Below are 23,449 nucleotides of genomic sequence, written 5' to 3' on the forward strand. Positions count from 1 at the left end.
CTCCAAAATCATTCAGTTTTTGCAGATATCTTCACATAAAGGAATTCAAAGAAAGTGGAAAAGACAGCAGAATTTAATTCGGCACCACGAATCTCCGAAGACCGAGCAGAACAACAAACAAAAAGGCTAATCAACTTAATCAAAACATTAATTTAAACTAATTATCTTCTTTTCGTACTCTCAGCAGCTCCTTAGGAGCCACCTCCAACTCACAATGGCTCCAAATTACGCAAGAACTTTAATTAAAAAGCATATCACCCGTATCATTAACCTCGTCGAAACGTACAAATCAACAGAAATGACGTTGGAAGCGTTTATCGAAGTCGAAAAATTAGAAAAAAAGCTAGATGGATTCTACAAAACTTATGAGATATTCTCAAAAAGGGTCCAGGCTGAAATGTACAAAGAAGGCGAAGACCAAGAAGAGATCAATGCAGACATCGACACCATGTACCAAACAATGGACGATGTTATTGTCGCCAAAATTCACATCTTAAAGAAAAAACGAAGAGAATGGTTAGACAAACTCGAAAAGGAAGCAGATGACGAAGAATGGGAGAAGGACAGAGAAAGAATGCTCCAAATTCTCCAACATCAGGCAGCAACCCAGGCAGCAAACCAGGCAGCAACCCAAGCACAACTCAATCGGGACATAATCAGTCAGGTGATCGCAGCCATCTCAACAGCCTTTTCAGTGCCCGTCGCTCCAGGAGATGTCAACTTATCACCAACAGCTTCTCAGGAGCCAGCTTCTCAAACAAATCCAGTAATAGAGTCAATTCTCAAAACCCTCTCAACATCTCAATTTGCAGCAGTATTAGTGCCAAACCCAACTCCACTAGAAGTGTCGTCGCTTACGACAACAAGCTGTAGTTTTCAAAACACCCCTTCATACCAGTCAAAAGAAAATATCCAGACGGAAGAAAAAGAGACTGGAACGGCCAGTCTCCCTCACCCACCGAAAAAAGGAGACTCACTCTCGGATTCTCCGGATGGGCCAGACGGATATCCCGACAAAAAAAGGTTTGAAAGGAACGAAATAAAAGAAAATAATTCCTTTGTTTCAAAGTTAGAAAACTCAGCAAATCTGGAAGGAGCAGAAAAAATCCCATCATCGAACGCGAAAAGTTGCTACAGCGACCAAAACGTCAAATCAGCCCAGTCAAAAGAAGTCCCGATGGAAAAGGAGCCTGGAACAGCCAGTCTCCAACAACGACCAAAAAAAGGGCTATCAATCTCAGATATTCCGGTCAAATCCAGTGGAAACAAAGACGAAAAAAGGTTTGAAGACGAGCTGAAAGCAACTAACCTCAAATTTGCAAACTTAGATGGTGTAGATGCAGTGGAGTCCAAAAATCTCTTGAGCTCCTCTAGCAACGAAAAAACTGCTTGCACACTCATTATTCAAGAAGCTCCAGCTACTCCGGCAGAAGCTCCTCGTCCTCTCATTATTCTAGAAGCTCCAGCTACTCCGGCAGAAGCTCCTGGTACTCTCAATCTTCAAAAAGCTCCAGCCAATCCGGCAGAAGCTCCTCACTCTCTTAGTCATCAAGAAACTCCTACTTATCAAGCAGAAGTTCCTGACACATTCAATTGTCTAAAAACTAAAGATTCAATTATTAGGATTCCGCCAGCCGGCTCCAAAGAAAAGGATATTCCTACCTTTCTTTTTTTCCCCTCGGGAAGGCCAGCTGCATCGCTGGAAACACTTAACTCTTTTCCGAGTCAACTTAAACAAACCAACTTCTCTTCTTCTGGAAATTTATCATCGTCGCCAGAAATCCAGGAAGCTTCGAAAGAAAATCCTCAAGAAGCCGCTGCATTTGTCAATTCAACAAACGTAGAAAGCAACCAAGAAATCATTCCGAAGTTCAGATCGCCGTGCAGTCAAGCAGCAATTCTTCCGGAATTGGCCAATCAACAAAACTCAATGAAACGGAAGCGCTTGGAGCCAGTAAAACCAGCTCCTAAACGCATCTCAAGGTTACCAAGTATAGAAGAACATCTCATCAACCAGTTGCTGTTCTCTTATTCGTTAACCCAGGTACCAAACAAAATCGTTTCACATCTTCTAAAAAATATTCTTGTGTTAAAGGACATTGAAGAAGATTCCAACACACACCAATCGGTATGGGATCCTGGTGGCAAACTTCCAAAGAGTCAGCCAACTCTCAATCGGAATCAAATGGAATGGACAATTAACTGAATCCGTAGCCAGTCAACGAAACAGCTCCTCGTAATCCAGGCCATCCGGCCATCCTTCTTCAACCGCATTCTCAGATCTCTAATCCAACGGATATCAAGTCGATCAGGATGTCGAGCCAATTGAACGGGCTCTACTGGGGAGTGTGTTGGGAATTTATTGCATCCCAACAGTGATCGACATTATTGCTACTGTTAATTCTGTGTAATTTGTAGGGACCTCAACAGAGGGCCCCGATTTTACCCTCTCTTCCCATTCAATCTATTGTTCCCTACCCTACTCAACCCTAAACCAACTATTGAAATACCAAAATGCTGTATTATACGGCAGTGTGAAATATAAGGACGAACTAGCAACAACAAAGGTGTCATCTCTTATCTCAATCTTGGAAGTTGAACGGTCGACACCGCCAACAAGAGTTCCATTTCCAACACTGGGCATGTTGAGGAAGTAGAAGAATGGATAGATTCTTACACTAATCACCTTCCACCTCTGGAAAACTTTATTCTGCCAGTAATATATCTGAAACTTTATTTTATTGCCAGGTAGCATGTTTATGGTTGTTTTTTTTTTTTTTTTTGCATACACAGGGTGGAGGAAAAGCAAGCTCGTCACTTCATGTTGCTCGAACAGTTTGTCGAAGAGCCGAAAGAGCAATTGTACCCATTGTTCGGGAGCAACAGATAAACCCAGAAACACTTAAATACGTCAATCGGTAGGGAAAAGCCGTGTTATATTCTTAAAATTTTTCTTTTATTCTAATTAAAAATCACTCATGTTTAGTTTATCTGACCTGCTGTTCACCTTAGCGAGGTATGCCGCCAAACTGGATGGAAGACAAGAAACTGTCTACATTAGACCTGGCAAAAAATGAAGTGTATTTCATTTTGGACGTAAGCTTCAGTTTTGAAATTAGCATACCTCCGTAAAGAATTACAGGACACAAAGTTGAAACATGGAAATATGCAAGGTTATTATTATATCAACAGAATGTATAGTATTTTTAAGTAAATTTAAATGATGCATTTAAAGGTTGTTATAGTGTGCATCAAATGTGTTTCAAACCAACCTATCTACATCGGCTTATAGCAGTTGTTGGTTGGGATATTGTGCGGGTTTTGTGGAATATGAAGGGTGAAGTTATACTTGCGACAATGTACAATTGAACTATTAAGTTTTACGGAATATAAAAAGGTTTGTTCAAAATTGATTCGTTTAATCGAAATCAAATTCTTCTTCAATGTCGTTATCCGTGTCGTTGGTGAAATCCGAAAAGTATCCATCAAGATCCGGAATGTCTGGCTTCTGGCAAGTATTATTTATCGTTTGTGCTGCTTGCTGTGAATTTGCCAAATTTTTTAACGCGTTTTCTTCGTTCTTTAGGGGAGCACTTGGCTTATCTTCAAACCAGTCTAGTTCCGGACTTTCCAATTTCGATGTCTGAGATTTAAGGATGGACGGGCGTTTTGCTGCCACGTTTTCGTAACGATGGTTTTTGTCAGGTACTACCTCATTTTGATTAATTGCAACTTCGGGTAAGTTGTCCGTAGTTTTGATTTCGTTGTAAAATATCCTAATATCTTCTTGTTTATCTCGACGGGTTTGATATGAATAGGTAGTAGACCCCACTGTACATTTGGATCCATAGAATTGTCCGTCGAAGCCGTTATCATTAGGTATCATTAAATCCTCACAAAGTCTTTTCATTAAAATCTCCTTGCCTACCTAAAAATAATTTTATAATAACATTATTTTATGCGAGAAAACTAAAATAGGACTAGAAATGAACTCGTTACTGAAAATTTCTTTCTTGATTTTCTTATATAGATTGCTATGATCTCTTTCATGTTTCCATTAGTGCAGAGACTCCTCTGAAGAAGGTCTGCCGTGATGTCACACATTAGCTGCATGTAGCAGTTCTCTTCTTCCCTGTGCATCACACAAAATCAGCAAGTAAGACTTTATTCTTATACTTGTTCCTTTTGGAGTTAGCTTACTGTTCTCTTAGCCATTCTTTGATGTTGAAAACATCCATTTCCTCTGAACTTTCACTGCTAGATGAGCTTATAGAAGATTCTATGGATTGCTCATCTCCAAAAGCAGAGTCGTCGGAGACGTTGCGTTGTGAATTCTCCGGGATAATTACCTTTTTAGTTTTTCGTGCACTGCTTACCATTTTAACTGGGACATTTTCGGTGGCCTCCAATTTCATCGGGCGTACAGCAGAAAGTGGGCGAGTGGTTGGTGAAGTGTTAGGTCTAACGATTTTGCGTACAAGTCGTGGTGTAAAATGTTTCGGTTGTGTAAAGTATTTCGAGTGTCGAGTCATAACGTCGAGCGTCTCATCGGAGATCTCCTTTTTCTTTTCCGAGGCGGGAGGTGAGACATTCAAACAAAAATCACTAGCCATTCGTTTCTCGACGTCCCGCAAAGAATCTTCGAAACGTACATCGTTGGTGGATTTTGAGAGTCGATTTTTGGAAACGGTCGAATTCCGGTAATTACTCAGATGCAAGTGCGACTGAGCTCCATGAAGCCGACGATAATGATGGTTCATGTGATCACGCTCGATTAATTTCTGCACCATCCAAGTGCTACCTGAAATATCCGTTACGTTAACAAGAATAGTGTGACGGTAAATTATATGTTAATAAAAATAATAAAATGTAAGCAGAGCTCTCACTTGACTTGTTACGATGCATGATAGTAACGATATGGGTAGAGTATCCATGTATGTTTGCTCTATCATCACCTTAGCAACCATCGATCACGTTCGAGTTCTAGCACCTGGGTCATGTGAACCATCTGAAAATCGTAACTATGCGTCTGTGTATTGTCCTTCAATCTATGATGGCTCCTATTGTAAAGGCAAAAATATGACCTTCGATTGACATGATGGACTATGAAGTTAAGCCTATAGGCTATTCTATAATGTATAGTGTGTTTGTGTGTTTAGCTGTCTTTCGCAATAGCGTTGGGGAGGTGTTGATAGCAACGCTTTGTTGTGGGGTTACTGTGTATGTTGTTAGCAAGTAATAAGATCTATTAGGCTGTAACTTCTTGCTGTTCTATAATTTCTACTGGTTAGTTACTATGGGAGTTTTCGCACGGTCGATTATCAATATTTCGTCAAAGTCAGAGTACCACCAGAAAGAAGGTAAAGGAGGTAAACCCTTTCAGACTTGAACGAGTTATCTATTGGTTTGTGCGCTAAAAAGTTGCTCTTCTCTCCCGAGGAATATCCAACTGTCCTTTTATTTTGTTAGCTTGTCACTTGATTCTCCTTTCATATTTACGAATTTATTTATTTCAAAATGAACGAAATCTATTTGCGCTTATTGAGGAATCTCCTATTATTAATGCAAGTCAGCGTCAAAGGTGAAGGGGAATTCCAAAAAGTGGTGAATTCTTAATAATATCAAAGTTTTTGTTTCTTTTTAGCGACGAATGACCTTATATTGGATTTTCGTGACGCTGAGATTTGTTCTGACGTTTCAAAATGGAATATCGCTGTACCTACGACAGCTGATCGCATTTCAGTAAGACATAAAAGACTAAAAACATAATTAAATTCACTAGGGTGACTTGACATTTCTGTTACAAAATGTTTTTTTAAGGACATCTGCGATGTAGTACTCAAAGTTCAGGTTCAGCGAAATGCCAAGGCCTCCACGGTAGATGAAGTCAACATAAACTACACCTTGAAGTTTTTGCTTTCAACGATTTCAGATAAAATCAGCCACATGGAAGAGGTCACACTAAAGGTTGATAAAGTCCCACCTGGAACACGAATTCTTTTTGCTCACAACTCGTCAAGTATTCATAAATGATCCCTTCCCTTTCAGTTCTCTTCCTTGCAATTAAAATTCGTTTATTTCATTCGTTTAGATGCCAGTGCTAACAATCAACAAATCAAGGCTAATGCAACTGAGATTCAGTTTGATTTGCGGAATACATCTTTGGTTCTTCCAACTGAAACTTGTGGGCAGATGTTTCTGATAGCCGCATTGTGGAACCATTCATCCGTTAACAACAAGTCGCTGGTGGCAAAAATAGCATGGCCTTTTCAAGTTACGTGTGAAAATGGTAACATTTAAATGAACTTTTAGACGTCGTTCCGTCACCTCATTTGTTTTATGTGTCAACTCAGCAGACGTAGACCTGGCCCTGTACGTCGAGTTGAATTCTTTCCCGCTTAGCAGCGGAATATTCAGTAATAACATGACGCTAATAATTGGCATTCCTATCCTTCAACAGTTATTAGGTATTTGTGTTCATTTCATAATTTTTTTCTCGGAAGATAACTGAATTTCTTGGTCGTGTTGAACGACTTAATTTTTTAGATTTGAAAATTTACTTGGCAAATGCGGACGAATCCAAAACATCCTTTTTACGCCGTACCAGCCCAAGTTTACCTAAAGTTACGGTTCACATTACGCCGAGAAAGCACTCGTTGCTTATTAAAGGGTTTGCGCTTGCTTGAGTGTCGTAGCAGTAAGAATGAAATTGAAAATGTCATGAGGTTGTATTACAATTTTTAGCGTTGTGAGTTACAAGACTGTACGACATCGTTTGGGAGATGAAATTTTGCATCGAGACCAACTAATTGACGTGGAATCGGATTATAGCTCGTCGGGTAAGTGACCCGAGAATTCAAATATGGTTGATTAGAGTATTTGCGCATTTTGATTAAAATTCCTTTAGCCATCAATCCCGGCCAGAAGTTGCTTCTGAACTCCAGTGTTTTGCAGTTTTTATCGACCAGCATATGCGGTGAAGCTTGGATGGTTTTTCGCTTAGAGTTGGAAGACTTGAATGTTGAAAACAACTTTGCCGTTATTCCGGTTTTTCTTGATTGTTCTGGTAATGTACACTAGCCTTGCAAGATCAAGCATATATGTCATTAATTTCTTGAATACTTCCTAAAACAGCTTTACCGGAGATGATGCTTGCAAATTTGGGATCCTGCGACGTGGTTCCTGACGAGTTTTCAATGGGTCGCTCAGCTTTGATGTTCACTTCATTACAGTTTAGCGGTGCCATGTCACTGAATGCATTTCTTTATAAGGTATTTATTAAGTTTTATTATTTGATTACATCGATGTGATGTCAAATGTATATTGTAGATAGAAGACAAAACCTATTTACCACTTCGAGGAAACGAGGTAATTGTACCTGAAGTACTTGACAAATTTAGAATGATTCAACTGGAACGGAACCGCCTAATCAAACGTAACCAGTAAGTCCAGCAGGACGATATAGGTTTTATATTTTCTGTGTTATAAAATTGATATTATTTTTAGGTGTCCATCTCATGTCGAACTTCGTCTGAACTTTGATGCCACTCTTTTTGGTCAACTGTACGGTTTGATTGAATTATTAAATGGTCGTTTGATACTGTCGAACCAGGTAACTTTCCGCAATGAAGTCTTAAAACACCTGAGTTGAAAAATTTTAATTCCTCATAGTCCGAACAACAAAAGTCACAGCAGGAACAAATTCTTTTAATAAGTCAAGCATTGGGTGGCCTGCTAGTCGCTTCTACATCATACAATTCTGTGTCGGCCTATTTTATGGATTCCGTCTTAAACGGCCTATTTACTTACTGGCCGTTTTTTCCTTTTGACATTTCAACTACCCAAAGCGCATCAACTCAAGGTCCTAAAATTCATCCGCCGTTGCATCAGTCTTGGCACGAGCGCTTCGCTAAAGTCGTTACTCACTTTATGCGCAAAACTATTTATGCCGATTATGAAGGGAAACCTAATCCGGATACAGGTAAGTCAGAATATAATTGTGTTTAGTTTTGATGAATCTAAAGTGAAGTGTTTACTATGAACAGGGTTGCAAAATTTTTTGAATCAGCTTCTGTGGAGTCCGGATACTTTAGAAGGTCCGTCCCTGTCGAAACATTCTATCGATAAACTTCGCCAATTTCTTCTTATGGTGTTGCAAAAGAAGTTGCCCACGACCTTTGATGATTTGCCACTCGAGATTTTAAATTCACTGTCGTAATTTAGTTAAATAATTTATGTTTCGGCCGATTCATTTCATTCACAATTCATTGCATTTTCTTTCATTAGATTTTTCTCTGGTGAGGTTACCTCCCCAGTACCCATTAATGAAATCCAAGTCAAAACAGCGATTGAGACAGTTTTCAAAGCTGTTCAACAGACTATAACAATGAACAGTAACCTTGTTCGTGATGAAGGCAAGAATGACTCATCAAATAACCAGGAGGATGTCGCCATCAAATTAGCCGTTTTAAGCTCATTGATAGAAGCCATTAATACTCAGTCTATAATAACACGGCTGACTGTGATCATTCAAAAGGTTTAACCTTTTCTTGAGCGTATTACTTTTTAATATTATTTGAATAAGTTGAATTAAATGTTCTTGTTTAGATTCAAGAGAGTGTCTCGCTAAACAAGCAATGGATTTTAATGGAAGGCATGTCTGACACGGCTATAGACGCCGAACTATATTGCCGACTCCACGCTCTCAATCGAATTCGATTTCGTCAAGATCCACAAGCTGAGAATCTGTTTGAAAAACTTCATCGAATTACCTTTTGGAAACGAGGTAAACAGGGTACATTTGGAGGAAATAATAACTAAATCAAACTTGAGATTATTTATGACGATTCAGATTCCGGAGTAATTTATCGAGGTGATATTAGTGGCATCACTGGTCGACTGTATTGGAACAGAGTTGCTGTGTGTCACTGTGATGGTTTTTCTCCTACCAAATATCATTCGCACGTTGACCCTTGAACCTAGAGTCCTAGACTAAATATTTTTGTATTTTATCTTAACTTTGATGCAATCAAAATATAACCCCTTTAAAATCTATCCTACTGTCATTGTTTAGTCATAGTCACCAGTCTCACCACTTGTAAACTTCTTATTACCATTCGTTAGAAAAAATGCTATAGTAAACATTTCACAAATGTATCATGCAGATTTATTAACTTTTAGTTGATAGATCATAATGTGATCATGATATTCATAGATGTAAATCTCTGATGTTAATTTGCTTTCTCAAAGTCATTTCCGTTTTCACTGTTTTCGCTCCAAAAAGACTTTGTCGCTAGATGGCTTTTTTATTTTTATTTTCAACCGCACCTTGGTGATGGCGTTCGCTACGCCCAACGAATTCGAATGTTTACACCCATTTTGTTCTGAACAGAAGGAAAGGAAGTGAGTTTTCCAGAAATCATCATCGTTCGGCTTTATTTAACGCGAAGCTATTAAAGAAAACTCCAGACGATACAAAGTTTAATCAAAACTCTTAATAAGGAAGGAGAGAAAAGAAAACTTTAGTGTGACAAGATGGAAAACGAAACAATGTTGGGAGGGTCAAGAATCTGGAGATATTACTTCTGAACTAGTGAACAGCCTAAAATTCTCTAAATTGTAAGTTGTGTGACATTTTTTGCATAGAGAATTAAGTAGTAATGGATAAAGTCTTTGTATTCTCTTAGTATTGCTCATTGGCCAGCAAGCAACAAGGCAACATCTGACGATTCTGATCTTGCCATGAATGGAAGAGAACCCTTGGTGCAAGATCATAATTCGGTAATATGATTTAATAAATTAATGGGCTTCCTTGTTTTCTGCTGCCATTTTCCCTTCACTCCTAATAATCCAGCTGTTACTTATGTTTACACTGTGATAAACTGATAACTAGGATAGGAGGGTTTTAGTTTATTCAAGGAAATTTTGCTGTTCAAAATTGACACTCCTTTCAATTTATTTCCCATCTGTTTAAGTCTCTGCTGAATTCAAATTTGTGACACTTGTCAAGAGAGTAGTTTCTGCAGCTCAGATAGTATATTTAAATGAAACAAATTTTTTATTTACTGTCTTTATTGTTAAAGTTTTTAGCTTCACCACTCACTTGAAATTCCTGTTATTTTTATAATACATAGTGAATAATGTTGTAGATGTCCTTCATAAGTGATGGAAATGGTAATGTGTTATTGTTATTGTGATCTAATGAAAATATTTTATTTTATTTCAGGTTAACTTTTGAAGAGAAAGTGAGGAGAAAATACTTCAAGGATCTCATTCCTCCAAGAGCTATGCAGATTTGTTCCCGGTATGTTCCCCTGATCTTATTAATTTACTGCATTCGTAATTAATCTCTTAATTCTCTTTTCAGGTTTACCCTCGCCGCTGTTCGATAGACTTTATCAATTGGCGGGAAATGACGGGTGGTCGGACGCGCTGAAATTCAAGATTGATAAATTATTTAAATGTTTATAAATTACAAGTGCATTTCTGGGCTCCCTTCTTTTCTGTGGCCCCGTTTCCCTATCTAACCACTAACCAACGCCCGCCGGTGGTCACTCACCCGCTGTGAAACCAGGAGGAGGGGAGGGCTCTGGTCGAACGGGGACTTGGAAGGCGCATGATCCGACGAAAACTTTTAGAGGGTCATGAGTCTAACCCGGAAGCCTAGTATGACTAATCGCTCCCCAGTAAAACTTGCCTCGCACTCTTCTCTCCTCTTCCATTTCCAGGTAATCTCCCTGGATCTACGCCGACACTGCATGTGCGAGTTTTAGCAAGCAATCCGCCACCCAATTTGACAAAAAGTGATAGTTTGTTTTCACGGAAATTGCGTCAGACGGTTAAAAAATTTCTAGCTCAACAATCTCATGTAGAAATTTGCATCTAGTCTACTGGTGCAAATTGCGATTCTTTAAGCTTGATTAATTTAGGTGATGTGTTAAAAGCAATTGTGGGTAGCTAAACAATTGAAGTAATCCACTTTTTCTGAATATTTTGGTTTTAGATCACTTTGTTGTTTTTAGATTTTCTTGTGATCTATATTCAAAATATTATGAAAAAGCGGTTAAGCGAATTAGTTCAATTTTTTAGCTACCCACAATAGCTTTCAACACATCTCCTAAATAATCGAGCTTAAAGAATCGCAATTTGCACCAGTAGACTAGATGCAAATTTTTACATGAGATTGATGAACTAGAAATTTTATAACCGTCTGACGCAATTTCCGTGAAAGCAAACTATCACTTTTTGTCAAATTGGGTGGCGGATTGCTTGCTTAAAAGCCTCGCACAAAAAAAAAAGTCTCGAACCGGACGCTCTGTTTAATGAATTGTTTATTTTGTAAGAGTTCAAGAATAAGAAAGAGTTTTACATATAATAAAGATGGTTTATTTATTGATCAAAAACATGTACATATTACAGATATTTGACATTTGTGGGGAAATGGGATTTTAAGGAATGGATGTTGGTGGGGGTTATGGGGTATGAGGAATAGATGTGGTTATATAGGTAGGTATATGGATATGATAGACAAAGGATTTTATTTCTACCGTAATAAAACAAACTACGACTTCTTGTAAATGAAAATCAAATACCCCCCCCATTTCCTCCTCGCTGATTTCCCAATCGCGAAGGCATGTTTATTATTTGTTCAACGTAAAATTCCCCGTATTACTTTTTTTTTCATTCTCAACATATAACGGTTAACTGAATACTTGAATAGACACAAATAACAATTAAAACTGGATGTAACTTTTGTGCACAACACCAGGCAGCAGTCCGGCACCAAGGAACAGCAACAGCATATGCAACTCGATGCAAAAAAATCTTTCACCAGTCTATAGGCTGCAACAACATGCCATATTGGACAGCAACATCACTGCTACGTAAACATAAACCTATGACCAAAATGAAATTAATGTTTGATCAATGGAAATTTTGTATCAAATAAAATAAAAATCACTTCAAATGGAGTTCACCCCAATTATTCTACGGCAACACTATCTGATAACTATAGTTTAAACAAAAATTTACATGAAACTAGATTACTCATTTAAGATTTCAATACAAATTCATTTGAAATTTGTAGTGCTCTGCACTCTGCAGCGAAACAAAAACATTCTTCTACAGTATCTGCTTATCTCATTAACCAATTCCCCTTAAACAATCCATAACTCAATTTACATATGATCATAGGAAAGATGGAGCTGTTGACATGATGAAATCCCCAAATGTTAAAATTAAACAAATGTAAGCAATTATAGTAGTCCAAGCATGACACTTCCCAAGTTAGAACTTATAATTTTTATCAAATTACCATTACAAGGAGTCTTCTTGCAGTTCTACTAGATGTCCACATTTCGGCAACCTCAATGCAGCATGATCCAGCGTCAACTCAGATATGGCTGATCCCAGAAGACTTGAAGCATGGAACTCTCCCACACTTCAGGACAACACATCAGCACCAAAGACTGCATGCAACAGCTCAATTTAATCACACCTTTCACTGGATGACTGCAACCAATCCATGTGCACATTAGACTGCAACAAAGAAGCGCAGACTTCACCTGGCTATTGAAAAACAAAATCAAGTTACTATCAAGGAACAGAATCTCATGTGACATAACAAAACGACAGAAGTATGAAGTTAAACTATACAATCTCTCAGAATTACTTTAATAAATCTTACAAAGGAATTTGTAGTTGTCAAGTTTTCCAACTTGAAAATAACAAATGTAATCCACATTTCCATAATGGTCTTAACTCATAATTGCAACAGAGAAGCAAAGGGGTCTACTCTCTAGTCATTAACTAAATCTGTAGCGATCAACTATAATTACTTTAATTGTTCTGAAAGTGTTCCACATGTGACGAAACGAGCAAGAGACATTTTGGAAAAAATTGATAGCAGTTTCAACACACGAAGTATATCAGTAAAAAACATGGAAAAAACACACCTGAATGAGTAACTGGAGTCTGGACCTTTCCGCTCAGTGTCTTTAGACTGTCAGCAGCCATCTTGAAAGTAACGAACAAGGCGCAACATTGCCATTTTCAGTTTTACAATTAAAAACGTCCGCATCTGGCATCCCTGCTAAGAGCCAATCAGCCGAAGCGGCAAAAGTTCGACTGTGCTGTGAATATAAAAGGTTCACTGTTCACCATTCTAACCTGCTGGGCTTAACGACTAATAAAATTGTGTTAAATTAGAATCTTGAATAAAGAAAAACCCGTTCCAGACCTGAGATCGACTGACAAATCTATAGAATCTCTATGATTAACAAAACACTTCAGCACACTTTCTCATCTTTATTGATGCTCCGGTTTCGGTAGACTGTTTTTTTTTTTAAATGTTTACTTTCTATACAGAAAAAAGAATCACAAACCAAGAGACAGGATAAAAGATAAGTTGTTTGGGATTTAGGAGTTAAGACTTTCTTTATCGTCACGCAGCTAAAATTCAGTGACACCGGACGCATCCATTCTTCAAACGATTTACCCTGAAATGACAACACAATTTAATGAATGAACACAATATTGTTAAAAAAAGATGGAGACAACCAACAATACTTCAAATGAATCAATACTGGTTCTAAATTAGAACTCAAGCGGGGGTCATCTCTTGCATGGTAGCCAAGAATTGTGCCTTAAATGAAAAGTTTGAGGAGTTGATTCCTTTCCAATTCACCACAATTCAGTATCTATTAATTTTTAGTATGACCAGTGATTGACCCATAAAAGCGCGATATGAATTTTGTAATCAGAAAGTAAGAAACAATTAGAGTTTCAAAACAAGAAGGTAATAACAATTATAACAACAGTTCATTTCAATGGTGGGTTAGCGGGCAGTTAAATTAATAGAATCCGTTGAAGAATGGGTAAGGTTGAGGGAGGTATCCAGTGAATCCAGGGTAAGGAGTGACGAATCGGGCAGGAGCGATGGGAGCAACTGGGGCAGTGTAAACGGCGTTGTCGGGCTGGCCGTCCTGGTTCAGGTCAACGCTTTTGTAACGGAAATCGTTGAGGAATTCAGCTGGGTTGTGGGGAAGGACGGCAACTTGACGTTTGCTGCGGGTGGACTTGACCTCAGCGGCGGGAGCAGCGGTAGCCTGGACGAAGGGGTAGGTGAAAGGAGCGCCGTAAGTGTAGGGGAATCCAGCGCGGTAGTTCAGACCGGCGTAGGGGTAGTAGTTGGGCAAGAGAGCGGGGGCTGCGGTGTAGACTGGGACATCGGGTTGGCCGTCCTTGTTCAAGTCAACGCTCTTCGACAACAAGTCATTGGTAAACTGAGGATTGTATGGGGACCATTGGCTGTAATATGGGGCAACCCATTGAGCGGAGGCGCAAGCCAAGAAGAAGCTTATGATCTGTTGATTAAATTGAATAAAGGTTTATGGTAGAGAAACATTGAATTCAGGTTTATGGTAGAGAATGAAAATATATTGAAAATAATTAAATAGAGACAAAAGAACTTACCAAGAATTTCATGTTGGGGTAATGCTTGTAGTGGACAGACGTTGCAGTGAACAAGTGAAGAGATTGGAATTGGGGTCTTCTTTTATATCGTTCAAAGTTAGCCGTCGGGCAAAAGACTACATCCTTTACTTGAATTGTGAGAAAAAAACTTCCGCATATTATTATATTTTCAAATTTCACGGTCAAACTCATTCCTTTCACTTAAGGATGCTAATAACCTTGAAATCTCGTTTGACGAGAGGTTATGCGAGCAGTCATCCCGCACGATGTATCCCTGGGATAAGATACACCTGGTGAATCCCACCCTTGGCTGATTCAACCACACCCATGTTCCGCAATATTTTACTTTGAGCTTTAATCTGGAAAAAACTCGAATTTTATTAAAGACAAAATTCATTTGGTGCGTTCCCGCTGTAAAAGGACTGTTGCTGGACCCGCATTTGTTTTGGACATATCAACAAAGTGGATGAGGAGTGAAATGGGTGGAATTCGTGAGAAAGAAGGTTCGCCAATGTCAATTCCTCGATTCACCAGACGACTGTAGCAGACGAAGGAGGGGTGTGCTTAAAAAAGTATATGTATTTCACTGCTACAAACGGCGCACCATAGCATTCGAGCACCGTCAGCCCGACGGTGCAATAGACTCGACCATGGATCTCCTAACAACTATTTGAAAGTTTACGTAAGAATAAAGCCATTAGACGAGAAAATCAAAAACAGCACTTAATCGATCAACAGAAATCACATTATTGTAAGAGCACCAAAAACTTCTGCGTCATTCAAGACTAGACACCACTCTGGAAAGAACACTTTGCCGAAATTAAAATTCAATAAAATTTATGACTCATCAGTGAAACAGGAAAACATCTTGATGCTTAAAATAAAAAGAAACTTTTAGTGTCAGATAAACATAAAAAGACTCAAACCCATTTACGCCTTACCAATTCATCATCGGCCGGACCTTCTACTATGTCAGGCACATTAATGTTGACACGATTGTTCATGATGGACTTCAGATCTAAACGGCATATGTAAACGTGCTGTATATAAGACAAGCTCACAAACAAAATTGAATATCCTACCATTTTCCAAGCAGTTTTTGTCTCCATTTTTCTCCATCAACACACGCTCGTTTTGCTGTTTCATTTCTTCTATAATAACATTCTTCTTTTCTAGTTCACATTTCAAATCTTCCTTCAAACGTTTGAGCTCTTCTTTTAACGCTGCTTCTCGACTGCGACTTTCTTCCAATTGGATTATTAACTTTCTGTATCGTTCCTTAAAAGAAAAATTATAATTAAAAAGAGTGTTTTCCTCCCGGAATGAGTTACACAATAGTTACATCTGAAACCTGACACTCAATATTCCGGATCTGGTCTACTTTTTTTTCCATTTGAGACTTCCCCAGTTGAACCCGAGCGAGAGTAGCGGCTAAAGTTTTAAGCTCTTACTCGAGTAAACCTCGTTCAAATTTGATTGTTTTCAGCTGACCAATCTGAAGTTAGTTCTTCAATTGTATACTCGTATTCCGCCATGATTTTCCGGAATTCGGCATTCTCTTTAGTAAGTTTAGCCTGCAAAATTAATAGAATCATTTATTTGAACAACAATTTAAACTTCAAATGAAAATATACCTTAGTGTCTTGCATATAGTTTTTGTGCATCCTTTCGTTTTCTTCCAATAAGTAAGAATGACTACCTTCGTCGTGTTTCCTTCCAGTACTGGAAATTTCGATGTCCTTTTTCAAATGTGAAATCTGATCAAGGAGGCTTCATATCGCTGATTCCACGACTTTTCCATCTTAGTGACAACTTCCCTCCATTCGTTGCAACATTCATCACGAAAGTAAGTAAAAAAGAAACGTAGAAAACTATGGATTAAAAAGAAACTTCTGAAAACACAAACTTGCCACTGAGCGATTATCGCGGAGTGGCATCGTACCTTCCGTTCGTTTTCTTTCCAGCCAGCTTTAAGCCGAGCATTTTCTTCTTCTAATTTTTGAATGCGTTTATGAGGGCCATCTTCTTCGCCAATGGCCTGGAACGTCGACGTCTCTAGCACTGACGCCCTGGCACTTAAAATACTGATTGATTTGCGAACGTACTGTTGGAACTTTGATGGACGCAAAGGTGGAGCGAATTGGCTACTGGATATATCAGCAACTGAAGCGTCACGATCCGGCTGAATGATTATTTCTTGAGCTAAGGCGCCAAATTCTAGAACACGAAGAGTTTCGTCAAACAAATTTGCAGAGGGACTGACATTCACAAACATGGCGGCTCTACCCTGACCTACAAAAGATGTAGAGATAAAAAACTCAGCAAGAGGGATAGTTTAGTTAATATCTCACCAGAAAAAAGTGTTGCAGGATTCGCGTCAATTTAGACTCTCGATACGGAATCATTGTTGTTTTATTACTGGAGTTTTGTTGATTACTTCTCATAGCGTCGATGCTACGACCAAGTATGAAGAGTGAAGTATTGTTGTTTCCGGCTACTTTTAGCCGTTCACCTTTACTTTGAGTCTTTGTTGTTCGTTCCATTCCAGCAAGATCGACAAAGGACATCATGTGGATGGCAGCTTCACTTGGCTCGTCGCAATGGTTTGTTCGAAATAACTTAACCGTAAAGATGCAATGAGATCGACTGGAATTGTAGTTCAACTTGGTAGCAGCAAAGTGTAAGTTCTCTTTTCCAAAAAGCAAAACTCGGACAGCTTCATCAGCAGAAGGGACGCAAATCTCTTTAAGGCCTAGAAAACAATAAATTATTTAAAAAAATTTTGATTCACACAATATTAAATAGCACACGTTACCTTTACCAAAGAATTTCTTCTTGCAATCATCAGTAATACGCAAGGCTACTCATTTCTTCTTTTTGTCACATCCATCCAGTAGATCAAAGGCTTGTTCATTATAAATTTTGCAGTACGATACCCAAACTGAAAAATAATCTTGAGGGTGTTGAAGAGGGCAAACTGTCTCTTCTCAAGCTTGAATATTCCAATCATCCAATGATCCAAAAGGAACCGAGGAAATGCTGTCCTTAGTTTTAGAGTTGAAATGAAATCCATTCATCAAAATTGCCCTGAAAATAACAGTACGTAGGTTAAAAATTTCAAATTATTTCAAATAAACTATTTTTAAAAACTTTGCAAAAGGAGAAAATACTACCTCTCCAACTCTTCTGCTTCAATTTGGTTATGATTCAGTTTCATGACTTCATTAAGAACGAGTGGCTTTAGGGCAGGATTCTTAAGTAGTCTATCTTTCAGGCTGTTGAATACAACATCCAAAGAACGAGGAATTAAACCTGCATCTTCGACATTGCCCAGCAGCATAGTGTAGGTTTTGCCTGCACTGTTGGCTCCGTAAGTGAAAAGCAGTGCATTCTTGCCCATCAAGAAATCTAGTGGACGGCTGGAGTCTGGACGCACTGCATTCGAGCACCGTCAGATGGATCTCCTATCAACTATTTGAAAGTTCACGTAAGAATAAAGCCATTAGACGAGAAAATCAAAAACAGCACTTAATCGATCAACGGAAATCACATTATTGTAAGAGCACAAAAAACTTCTGCGTCATTCAAGACTAGACACCACTCTGGAAAGAACACTTTACCGAAATTAAAATTCAACAAAATTGATGACTCATCAGTGAAACAGGAACATCTTTTCAAAGACTCTGCAAGATTAATTTTGTACAAGATTTCTTGATGGACAAGAATGCACTACTTTTCACTTACAGAGCCAACAGTGCAGGCAAAACCTACACTATGCTGGGCAATGTCGAAGATGCAGGTTTGGTCGAGTCTATTGCACCGTCGGGCTGACGGTGCTCGAACTCCAGACTCCAGCCGATCACTCGCGATTTTTTTCATTTGGCCTTCGACGTTGCCAGATATGGCCAATTACGGCCAAATTTTTGTTCAAAATAGCCAAAAATTTAGCTAAAATCATAAAAAATCGAAATCACTCATTAGCAAAAATCTAATCTAACTTTAGATTAACAGATTATGCTCTCGTCACATTTTCATTGCTTTGCAACGCTGCTAGCAGACTACCGTAGTATTTATAAACAAAACATCAAAACCTTTTCAATTCTCGACAAAGCTCGATGTCTTTCTCGCTACAGTTTTGAAGTTGACCGTTATCCTTTTAATATGTCAGAAAGCGTGCAATCACTACAGGATTCACTTGAAATATACCAAAATCAGGTAGACACGATTTTAATTTTCTAAAGAATCGCAATTTTTAAGTTGTTTTTATTCAAACGAAGTTGAAACAAATACAAGATGCATTGTTGATCGCGAATGAAGAACAAAAACCGGACTTGCAGCAAATTGTAAAAGATTTAGAAGAAATCATATTGCTTACTGAAACAAGTCTATCAAGTGCACCGGTCCAGGAAGATAATGATACCTCATCAGCAAACAGCCAAAATGAATCATACTTGGATGTTAGTTTTGGTTGACAATAAGTGGCATAATTTCAATGAATCAGCTGAAATGTTTGGTTTTATTTTTATATTCTAGGAAGAACTTTCAGCATTAGAGGGGATGAAATGTAAAGCTCCGTTTAAATATGAATGGGGTGGAGTTGGATACCACAGTGCTATTATCATTGGTTCTGAGTTAGGCGAGGATGATTTAGTTTATGTGAAAGCTGTTTTCATGCACCCCACTACTAAAAAAATGCAGCCATGTCCATATTTTTTAGAAGGAAATTGTAAATATCCAGATGAAAAGTGTCATTATTCCCATGGCTACACTGTCCGATTGGATGAAGTGCAAGATTTCAGGTGTGTATCTCATCAAATCTAAATCTAAAAGTAATTATTTTTTCTCACTTCAAAACAGTGATCCAGACTATAGCAAAATCACTGAGGGCTGCACAGTATTAGCAAAGTATAAAGATGAACTGTGGTACAGAGGAATTGTTGAAGACATCATCAAAGGAACAGAGTTTTCCGTCAAATTCCAACATTGCAATGATGTACTGTTACTCAATTTGCATGCTGTCTATCCTCTAGGTAAAGGTTACAATATTTATGGCCATAGAATTATTTCAAAATTATTTCGATTTCATCAGATGAAGACGACGAAGATTCGTCCTCTGAATCCAGTGAGGATGAAGACGACGACGACTCTCAATTTACTCCGAGATGCCTAGAAGAACATAACGTAGGAGCTGCTAAAGAAACTGGCTCGTTTGGATTCTGGGAAAAACATACTAGAGGAATTGGATCTAGACTAATGGAGAAAATGGGGTATGTCCATGGTTCTGGATTGGGAAAGGAAGGAGAAGGTAGAATCAATCCAGTAGAAGCCATGGTTTTCCCGCCGGGTCGATCACTGGGTAAGTGGCATCAGTAGATATCTTTTTCTTTTAAATTTTAATTGGTCTCTTTGTTGGTTTTTAAAAAGATCGTTGTATGGAATTGAGAGAAGAAGCCGGAAGTGGGAATATGCTTTCGGTGGAAAAGAAACTTGAACGCCAAAAAGCCAAAGCCCAGCATCGATTGCGTCAAATAGCCAACGCATCCGAACGTGGATCAGTTTTCGATTTCATCAATTCCAAGCTTACAAAAACCAGTGGACAGGATTCCAAAGGAGGTAAGAGTACCAATAACTCATCCGTTAGCAGCCCTTAGCAATCTTTATTGTTTATTTGATTGGACAGACGGGGCTTCGCATTCACGAACAAAAGTGTCTGACTTGGGGCAGCTAACTCGTGAAAAGCTGAACGTTCAAAGCCTCCAGATCGGAGAAGAAATTCGCAGAGCTGAGCGTGACATCATTAAAATGAAACAATCTCTTCAACGTCAGAGTGATCGTGGTGACCTTGCATCCGTTTCGCAAATCAGATCGAGACTGGCCGAGAAAGAAAAAGATTTAGATCGACTTCGAGCTTCTGATCGTCACATAGTGAACGAGCAAAAGCAAAGAAAGAGCTCTTCTAAATTGACCGTTTTCTAAACTGACCTTTTCCGTAATACTTCCAATAAAGATAACCGTGTAACAACTAATAATCTAAACTTCGTTTCAACTAATCACAATGATCCATAAAAATGCGATATGAATTTTGTAATCAGAAAGTAAGAAACAATAAGAGTTTCCAAACAAGAAGGTAATAACAATTATAACAACAGTTCATTTCAATGGTGGGTTAGCGGGCAGTTAAATTAATAGAATCCGTTGAAGAATGGGTAAGGTTGAGGGTAGTAACCAGTAAATCCAGGGTAAGGAGTGACGAATCGGGCAGGAGCGATGGGAGCAACTGGGGCAGTGTAAACGGCGTTGTCGGGCTGGCCGTCCTGGTTCAGGTCAACGCTTTTGTAACGGAAATCGTTGAGGAATTCAGCTGGGTTGTGGGGAAGGACGGCAACTTGACGTTTGCTGCGGGTGGACTTGACCTCAGCGGCGGGAGCAGCGGCAGCCTGGACGAAGGGGTAGGTGAAAGGAGCGCCGTAAGTGTAGGGGAATCCAGCGCGGTAGTTCAGACCGGCGTAGGGGTAGTAGTTGGGCAAGAGAGCGGGGGCTGCGGTGTAGACTGGGACATCGGGTTGGCCGTCCTTGTTCAAGTCAACGCTCTTCGACAACAAGTCATTGGTAAACTGAGGATTGTATGGGGACCATTGGCTGTAATATGGGGCAACCCATTGGGCGGAGGCGCAAGCCAAGAAGAAGCTGATGATCTATTGATTAAATTGAATTGATTGTTAATGGTAGAGAATGAAAATATATTAAAAAGAATTGGATAGAGACAAAAGAACTTACCAAGAATTTCATATTGGGATAATGCTTGTAGTGGACAGACGTTGCAGTGAACAAGTGAAGAATTTGGAATTGGGTTCTTCTTTTATATCGTTCAAAATTAGCCGTTTGTTGAGATTAGAAACTATGGTGCAATACCTTTTAGTTTAGTTGAAACACTTTGGTGCTAAGAAAGAATGAACTGCATTCTTTGTTGAGACAAAAGAGAGTGAGTGAGTAGCAAGCAAGACGACACTAGTCTCGACTCAAGAAAAGGGGGGGAGAACAAACGTTGACATACGTATCACACAATACGTTGAAGCAACATTGAAAGAAAACATTCTCAGAAGTAGAGAGAAGGTTAAAAAACAACACAACCCCTTAAACTGAACGGAGCGTGAGAAACGATAATTTAATGTTTGATTTAGACTAAATCCAATTTTTACTTTAGATTTCTTGGTTTTTGAACTTGGTTTGCGTTTGTTACATGCTGAGATTCGTGAGATTCACCTTGTTCGCGTTTACGCTCGTGACAATTGGCAAAAACATGATTATTTAAACCACAGAAAGAACATAGGCTAAGTCTTGCGAATGTGAGTTGTGAGGACGTCGACGTTTGTGCTGCAATAAACAGAGCCATTTCACGTCCTGATTAGGCCTACTCTTAAACGTAAAAATTTTGGCTATCATTTTTCTTTCTTGTTTGTTCAGTAGATTGTAAAAGTGCCCAGGCCTCTCGAAAACTTGCGTATTACACGGGGAGAGTCATAAGAACTTGTGTGATTAGTTGATCATCGTCAAGCATTGTACCCATATCACGCAATTGATGAACTAAGCTTTCTGTTTTTTGAAACATGCGCCATTATCATTTCCTGCTTCGTACTCGTAGCGGAAGAAAGCGATCAATTAAAACATGTTTGTTTTTCTGATGCGCTCTGCTCATATTGTTGAGTTAAAAGTGTCCACATAATAAAAGAGGATGTACAATCCAAAAGGGTGTTTCGAACTCCTTTTTGAGATAGAAGAAAATTGTTTTATTTTAGAAGTGAATGACTTTAACAGAGATTCTAGATTGATTAGGCAACTCGTTTCAGTAGTACTGAAAATAAAATCTTGGGCTTTTAAAATCTATAGATCATGCCAGGCAAGAATGATTGCTTCTTCTGTTGATCTTCCCTCGACATTAATGTAGGGGCATTTGTTGTCATCCAGAATTTGTACTGGGCATTCAATGGTGCATTGAGTATTCCGTCCAACTTGGGCATTCAATGGTGTCATTGAGTATTCCGTTCAACTTGGGAACTTGTACAGATTATAAATACGACAGTGGTAAATAAACGTCAATCCCTGGGCCCATAACCTGTTGAGATTAGAAACTATGGTGCAATACCTTTTAGTTTAGTTGAAACACTTTGGTGCTAAGAAAGAATGAACTGCATTCTTTGTTGAGACAAAAGAGAGTGAGTGAGTAGCAAGCAAGACGACACTAGTCTCGACTCAAGAAAAGGGGGGGAGAACAAACGTTGACATACGTATCACACAATACGTTGAAGCAACATTGAAAGAAAACATTCTCAGAAGTAGAGAGAAGGTTAAAAAACAACACCGTTGGGCAAAAGACTACACCCTTTACTTGAATTGTGAGAAAAAACTTCCGCATATTATTTTATTTTTAAATTTCACGGTCAAATCCATTCCTTTCACTAAAGGATGCTAAATAACCTTGAAATCTCGTTTGACGAGAGGTTATGCGAGCAGTCATCCCGCCCGGTGTATCCATGGGATAGGATACACCTGGTGAATCCCGTTTTCGCTTTTACCCTTGGCTGATTCAACCACACCCATGTTCCGCAATATTTTACTTTGAGCTTTAATCTGGAAAAAACTCGAATTTTGTTAAAGACAAAATTCATTTGGTGTGTTCCCGCTGTAAAAGGACTGTTGCTGGACCCGCATTTGTTTTGGACATATCAGCAAAGTGGCTGAGGAGTGAAATGGGTGGGATTCGTGAGAAAAAAGGTTCGCCAATGTCAATTTCTCGATTCGTCAGCTACACAACCGTTTCACGCCAAAAAAGTACTACAGGATATTTTTTCAGCTGGAAACCAAACGGCTGTAATCGAAATAACGAAATCGAAAGGGCTAGCTAGCACATCGTTCGTTTTCTTCCGCTCTGCAATAAAGTCTGATAAACACATAACCATTAATTTTTAAAACAGGAGGT

General features: G+C 38.9%; 5 protein-coding genes and 2 long non-coding RNA genes across 9 annotated transcripts; 2 read left to right on the forward strand and 5 right to left on the reverse strand.

The window, feature by feature from the left end:
• Positions 1-3,418: 3,418 nt before the first annotated feature.
• On the reverse strand, positions 3,419-4,926 carry LOC124193361. The gene is made up of 4 exons (XM_046587138.1): positions 4,887-4,926; positions 4,201-4,801; positions 4,000-4,132; positions 3,419-3,928 (listed from the first exon to the last, which is right to left on the reverse strand). Exons 1-4 carry the CDS (start codon positions 4,903-4,905, stop codon positions 3,419-3,421), a joined length of 1,263 nt encoding a protein of 420 aa, XP_046443094.1. The 5' UTR covers positions 4,906-4,926.
• Positions 4,034-9,054, forward strand: LOC124193341. 2 transcript variants are annotated; one of them, XM_046587108.1, is made up of 16 exons: positions 4,034-4,156; positions 5,645-5,742; positions 5,821-6,019; positions 6,092-6,289; positions 6,354-6,467; positions 6,547-6,670; positions 6,745-6,839; positions 6,908-7,066; positions 7,135-7,271; positions 7,330-7,442; positions 7,507-7,612; positions 7,672-7,981; positions 8,046-8,214; positions 8,287-8,536; positions 8,608-8,785; positions 8,852-9,054. In XM_046587108.1, the coding sequence occupies exons 3-16, from the start codon at positions 5,947-5,949 to the stop codon at positions 8,974-8,976; spliced, it is 2,151 nt and encodes a 716-aa protein (XP_046443064.1). In that variant the 5' UTR covers positions 4,034-4,156; positions 5,645-5,742; positions 5,821-5,946; the 3' UTR covers positions 8,977-9,054. The 2 variants fall into 2 exon arrangements, with proteins under 2 accessions (XP_046443064.1, XP_046443072.1); XM_046587116.1 differs by having other exon boundaries at positions 4,041-4,156; positions 6,357-6,467.
• Positions 5,096-23,020, reverse strand: LOC124193369. Of its 2 annotated transcripts, XM_046587147.1 has the most exons (5): positions 22,948-23,020; positions 22,836-22,857; positions 21,250-21,355; positions 20,659-21,167; positions 5,096-5,115 (listed from the first exon to the last, which is right to left on the reverse strand). In XM_046587147.1, exons 1-5 carry the CDS (start codon positions 23,003-23,005, stop codon positions 5,112-5,114), a joined length of 699 nt encoding a protein of 232 aa, XP_046443103.1. In that variant the 5' UTR covers positions 23,006-23,020; the 3' UTR covers positions 5,096-5,111. The 2 variants fall into 2 exon arrangements, with proteins under 2 accessions (XP_046443103.1, XP_046443101.1); XM_046587145.1 differs by lacking the exon at positions 5,096-5,115 and having other exon boundaries at positions 20,542-21,167.
• LOC124193394 lies at positions 11,374-13,063 on the reverse strand. The gene is made up of 3 exons (XR_006874229.1): positions 12,954-13,063; positions 12,314-12,567; positions 11,374-11,894 (listed from the first exon to the last, which is right to left on the reverse strand). It is a non-coding gene; the product is annotated as an uncharacterized LOC124193394 (long non-coding RNA).
• On the reverse strand, positions 13,739-14,855 carry LOC124193384. The gene is made up of 2 exons (XM_046587154.1): positions 14,473-14,855; positions 13,739-14,363 (listed from the first exon to the last, which is right to left on the reverse strand). Exons 1-2 carry the CDS (start codon positions 14,662-14,664, stop codon positions 13,851-13,853), a joined length of 705 nt encoding a protein of 234 aa, XP_046443110.1. The 5' UTR covers positions 14,665-14,855; the 3' UTR covers positions 13,739-13,850.
• On the reverse strand, positions 16,415-18,086 carry LOC124193391. The gene is made up of 4 exons (XR_006874228.1): positions 17,646-18,086; positions 17,288-17,559; positions 16,824-17,215; positions 16,415-16,764 (listed from the first exon to the last, which is right to left on the reverse strand). It is a non-coding gene; the product is annotated as an uncharacterized LOC124193391 (long non-coding RNA).
• On the forward strand, positions 18,460-20,948 carry LOC124193353 (zinc finger CCCH-type with G patch domain-containing protein-like). Its single transcript, XM_046587129.1, has 7 exons — positions 18,460-18,687; positions 18,750-18,929; positions 19,006-19,271; positions 19,330-19,502; positions 19,562-19,828; positions 19,897-20,085; positions 20,153-20,948. The coding sequence occupies exons 1-7, from the start codon at positions 18,487-18,489 to the stop codon at positions 20,446-20,448; spliced, it is 1,572 nt and encodes a 523-aa protein (XP_046443085.1). The 5' UTR covers positions 18,460-18,486; the 3' UTR covers positions 20,449-20,948.
• Positions 23,021-23,449: the final 429 nt, after the last annotated feature.

This window comes from Daphnia pulex, chromosome 1 (genome assembly GCF_021134715.1).
Source record: "Daphnia pulex isolate KAP4 chromosome 1, ASM2113471v1".
Taxonomy (NCBI): domain Eukaryota; kingdom Metazoa; phylum Arthropoda; class Branchiopoda; order Diplostraca; family Daphniidae; genus Daphnia; species Daphnia pulex.

What these genes read in the sequence shown, in the direction of transcription:
- LOC124193361 (XM_046587138.1), bottom strand. An exon ending in AAAGAATGGCTAAGAGAACA is followed by an intron (nt 4,133 to 4,200) that starts GTAAGCTAACTC and finishes TGTGATGCACAG; the next exon opens with GGAAGAAGAGAACTGCTACA. An exon ending in AATCAAGAAAGAAATTTTCA is followed by an intron (nt 3,929 to 3,999) that starts GTAACGAGTTCA and finishes AATTATTTTTAG; the next exon opens with GTAGGCAAGGAGATTTTAAT.
- LOC124193341 (XM_046587108.1), top strand. Translation starts at nt 5,947, where the DNA reads ATGGAAGAGGTCACACTAAAGGTTGATAAAGTCCCACCTGGAACACGA. An exon ending in TATCCTTCAACAGTTATTAG is followed by an intron (nt 6,468 to 6,546) that starts GTATTTGTGTTC and finishes TTAATTTTTTAG; the next exon opens with ATTTGAAAATTTACTTGGCA. An exon ending in TGACTGTGATCATTCAAAAG is followed by an intron (nt 8,537 to 8,607) that starts GTTTAACCTTTT and finishes GTTCTTGTTTAG; the next exon opens with ATTCAAGAGAGTGTCTCGCT.
- LOC124193384 (XM_046587154.1), bottom strand. Translation starts at nt 14,664, where the DNA reads ATGAGTTTGACCGTGAAATTTGAAAATATAATAATATGCGGAAGTTTT. An exon ending in ACCCCAACATGAAATTCTTG is followed by an intron (nt 14,364 to 14,472) that starts GTAAGTTCTTTT and finishes TTTAATCAACAG; the next exon opens with ATCATAAGCTTCTTCTTGGC.
- LOC124193353 (XM_046587129.1), top strand. Translation starts at nt 18,487, where the DNA reads ATGCTCTCGTCACATTTTCATTGCTTTGCAACGCTGCTAGCAGACTAC. An exon ending in TTGAAATATACCAAAATCAG is followed by an intron (nt 18,688 to 18,749) that starts GTAGACACGATT and finishes ATTCAAACGAAG; the next exon opens with TTGAAACAAATACAAGATGC. An exon ending in CCCGCCGGGTCGATCACTGG is followed by an intron (nt 19,829 to 19,896) that starts GTAAGTGGCATC and finishes GTTTTTAAAAAG; the next exon opens with ATCGTTGTATGGAATTGAGA.
- LOC124193369 (XM_046587147.1), bottom strand. Translation starts at nt 23,005, where the DNA reads ATGGATACACCGGGCGGGATGACTGCTCGCATAACCTCTCGTCAAACG. An exon ending in TCGTCAAACGAGATTTCAAG is followed by an intron (nt 22,858 to 22,947) that starts GTTATTTAGCAT and finishes TCACAATTCAAG; the next exon opens with TAAAGGGTGTAGTCTTTTGC. An exon ending in AAGGGTGTAGTCTTTTGCCC is followed by an intron (nt 21,356 to 22,835) that starts AACGGTGTTGTT and finishes CTAATCTCAACA; the next exon opens with AACGGCTAATTTTGAACGAT.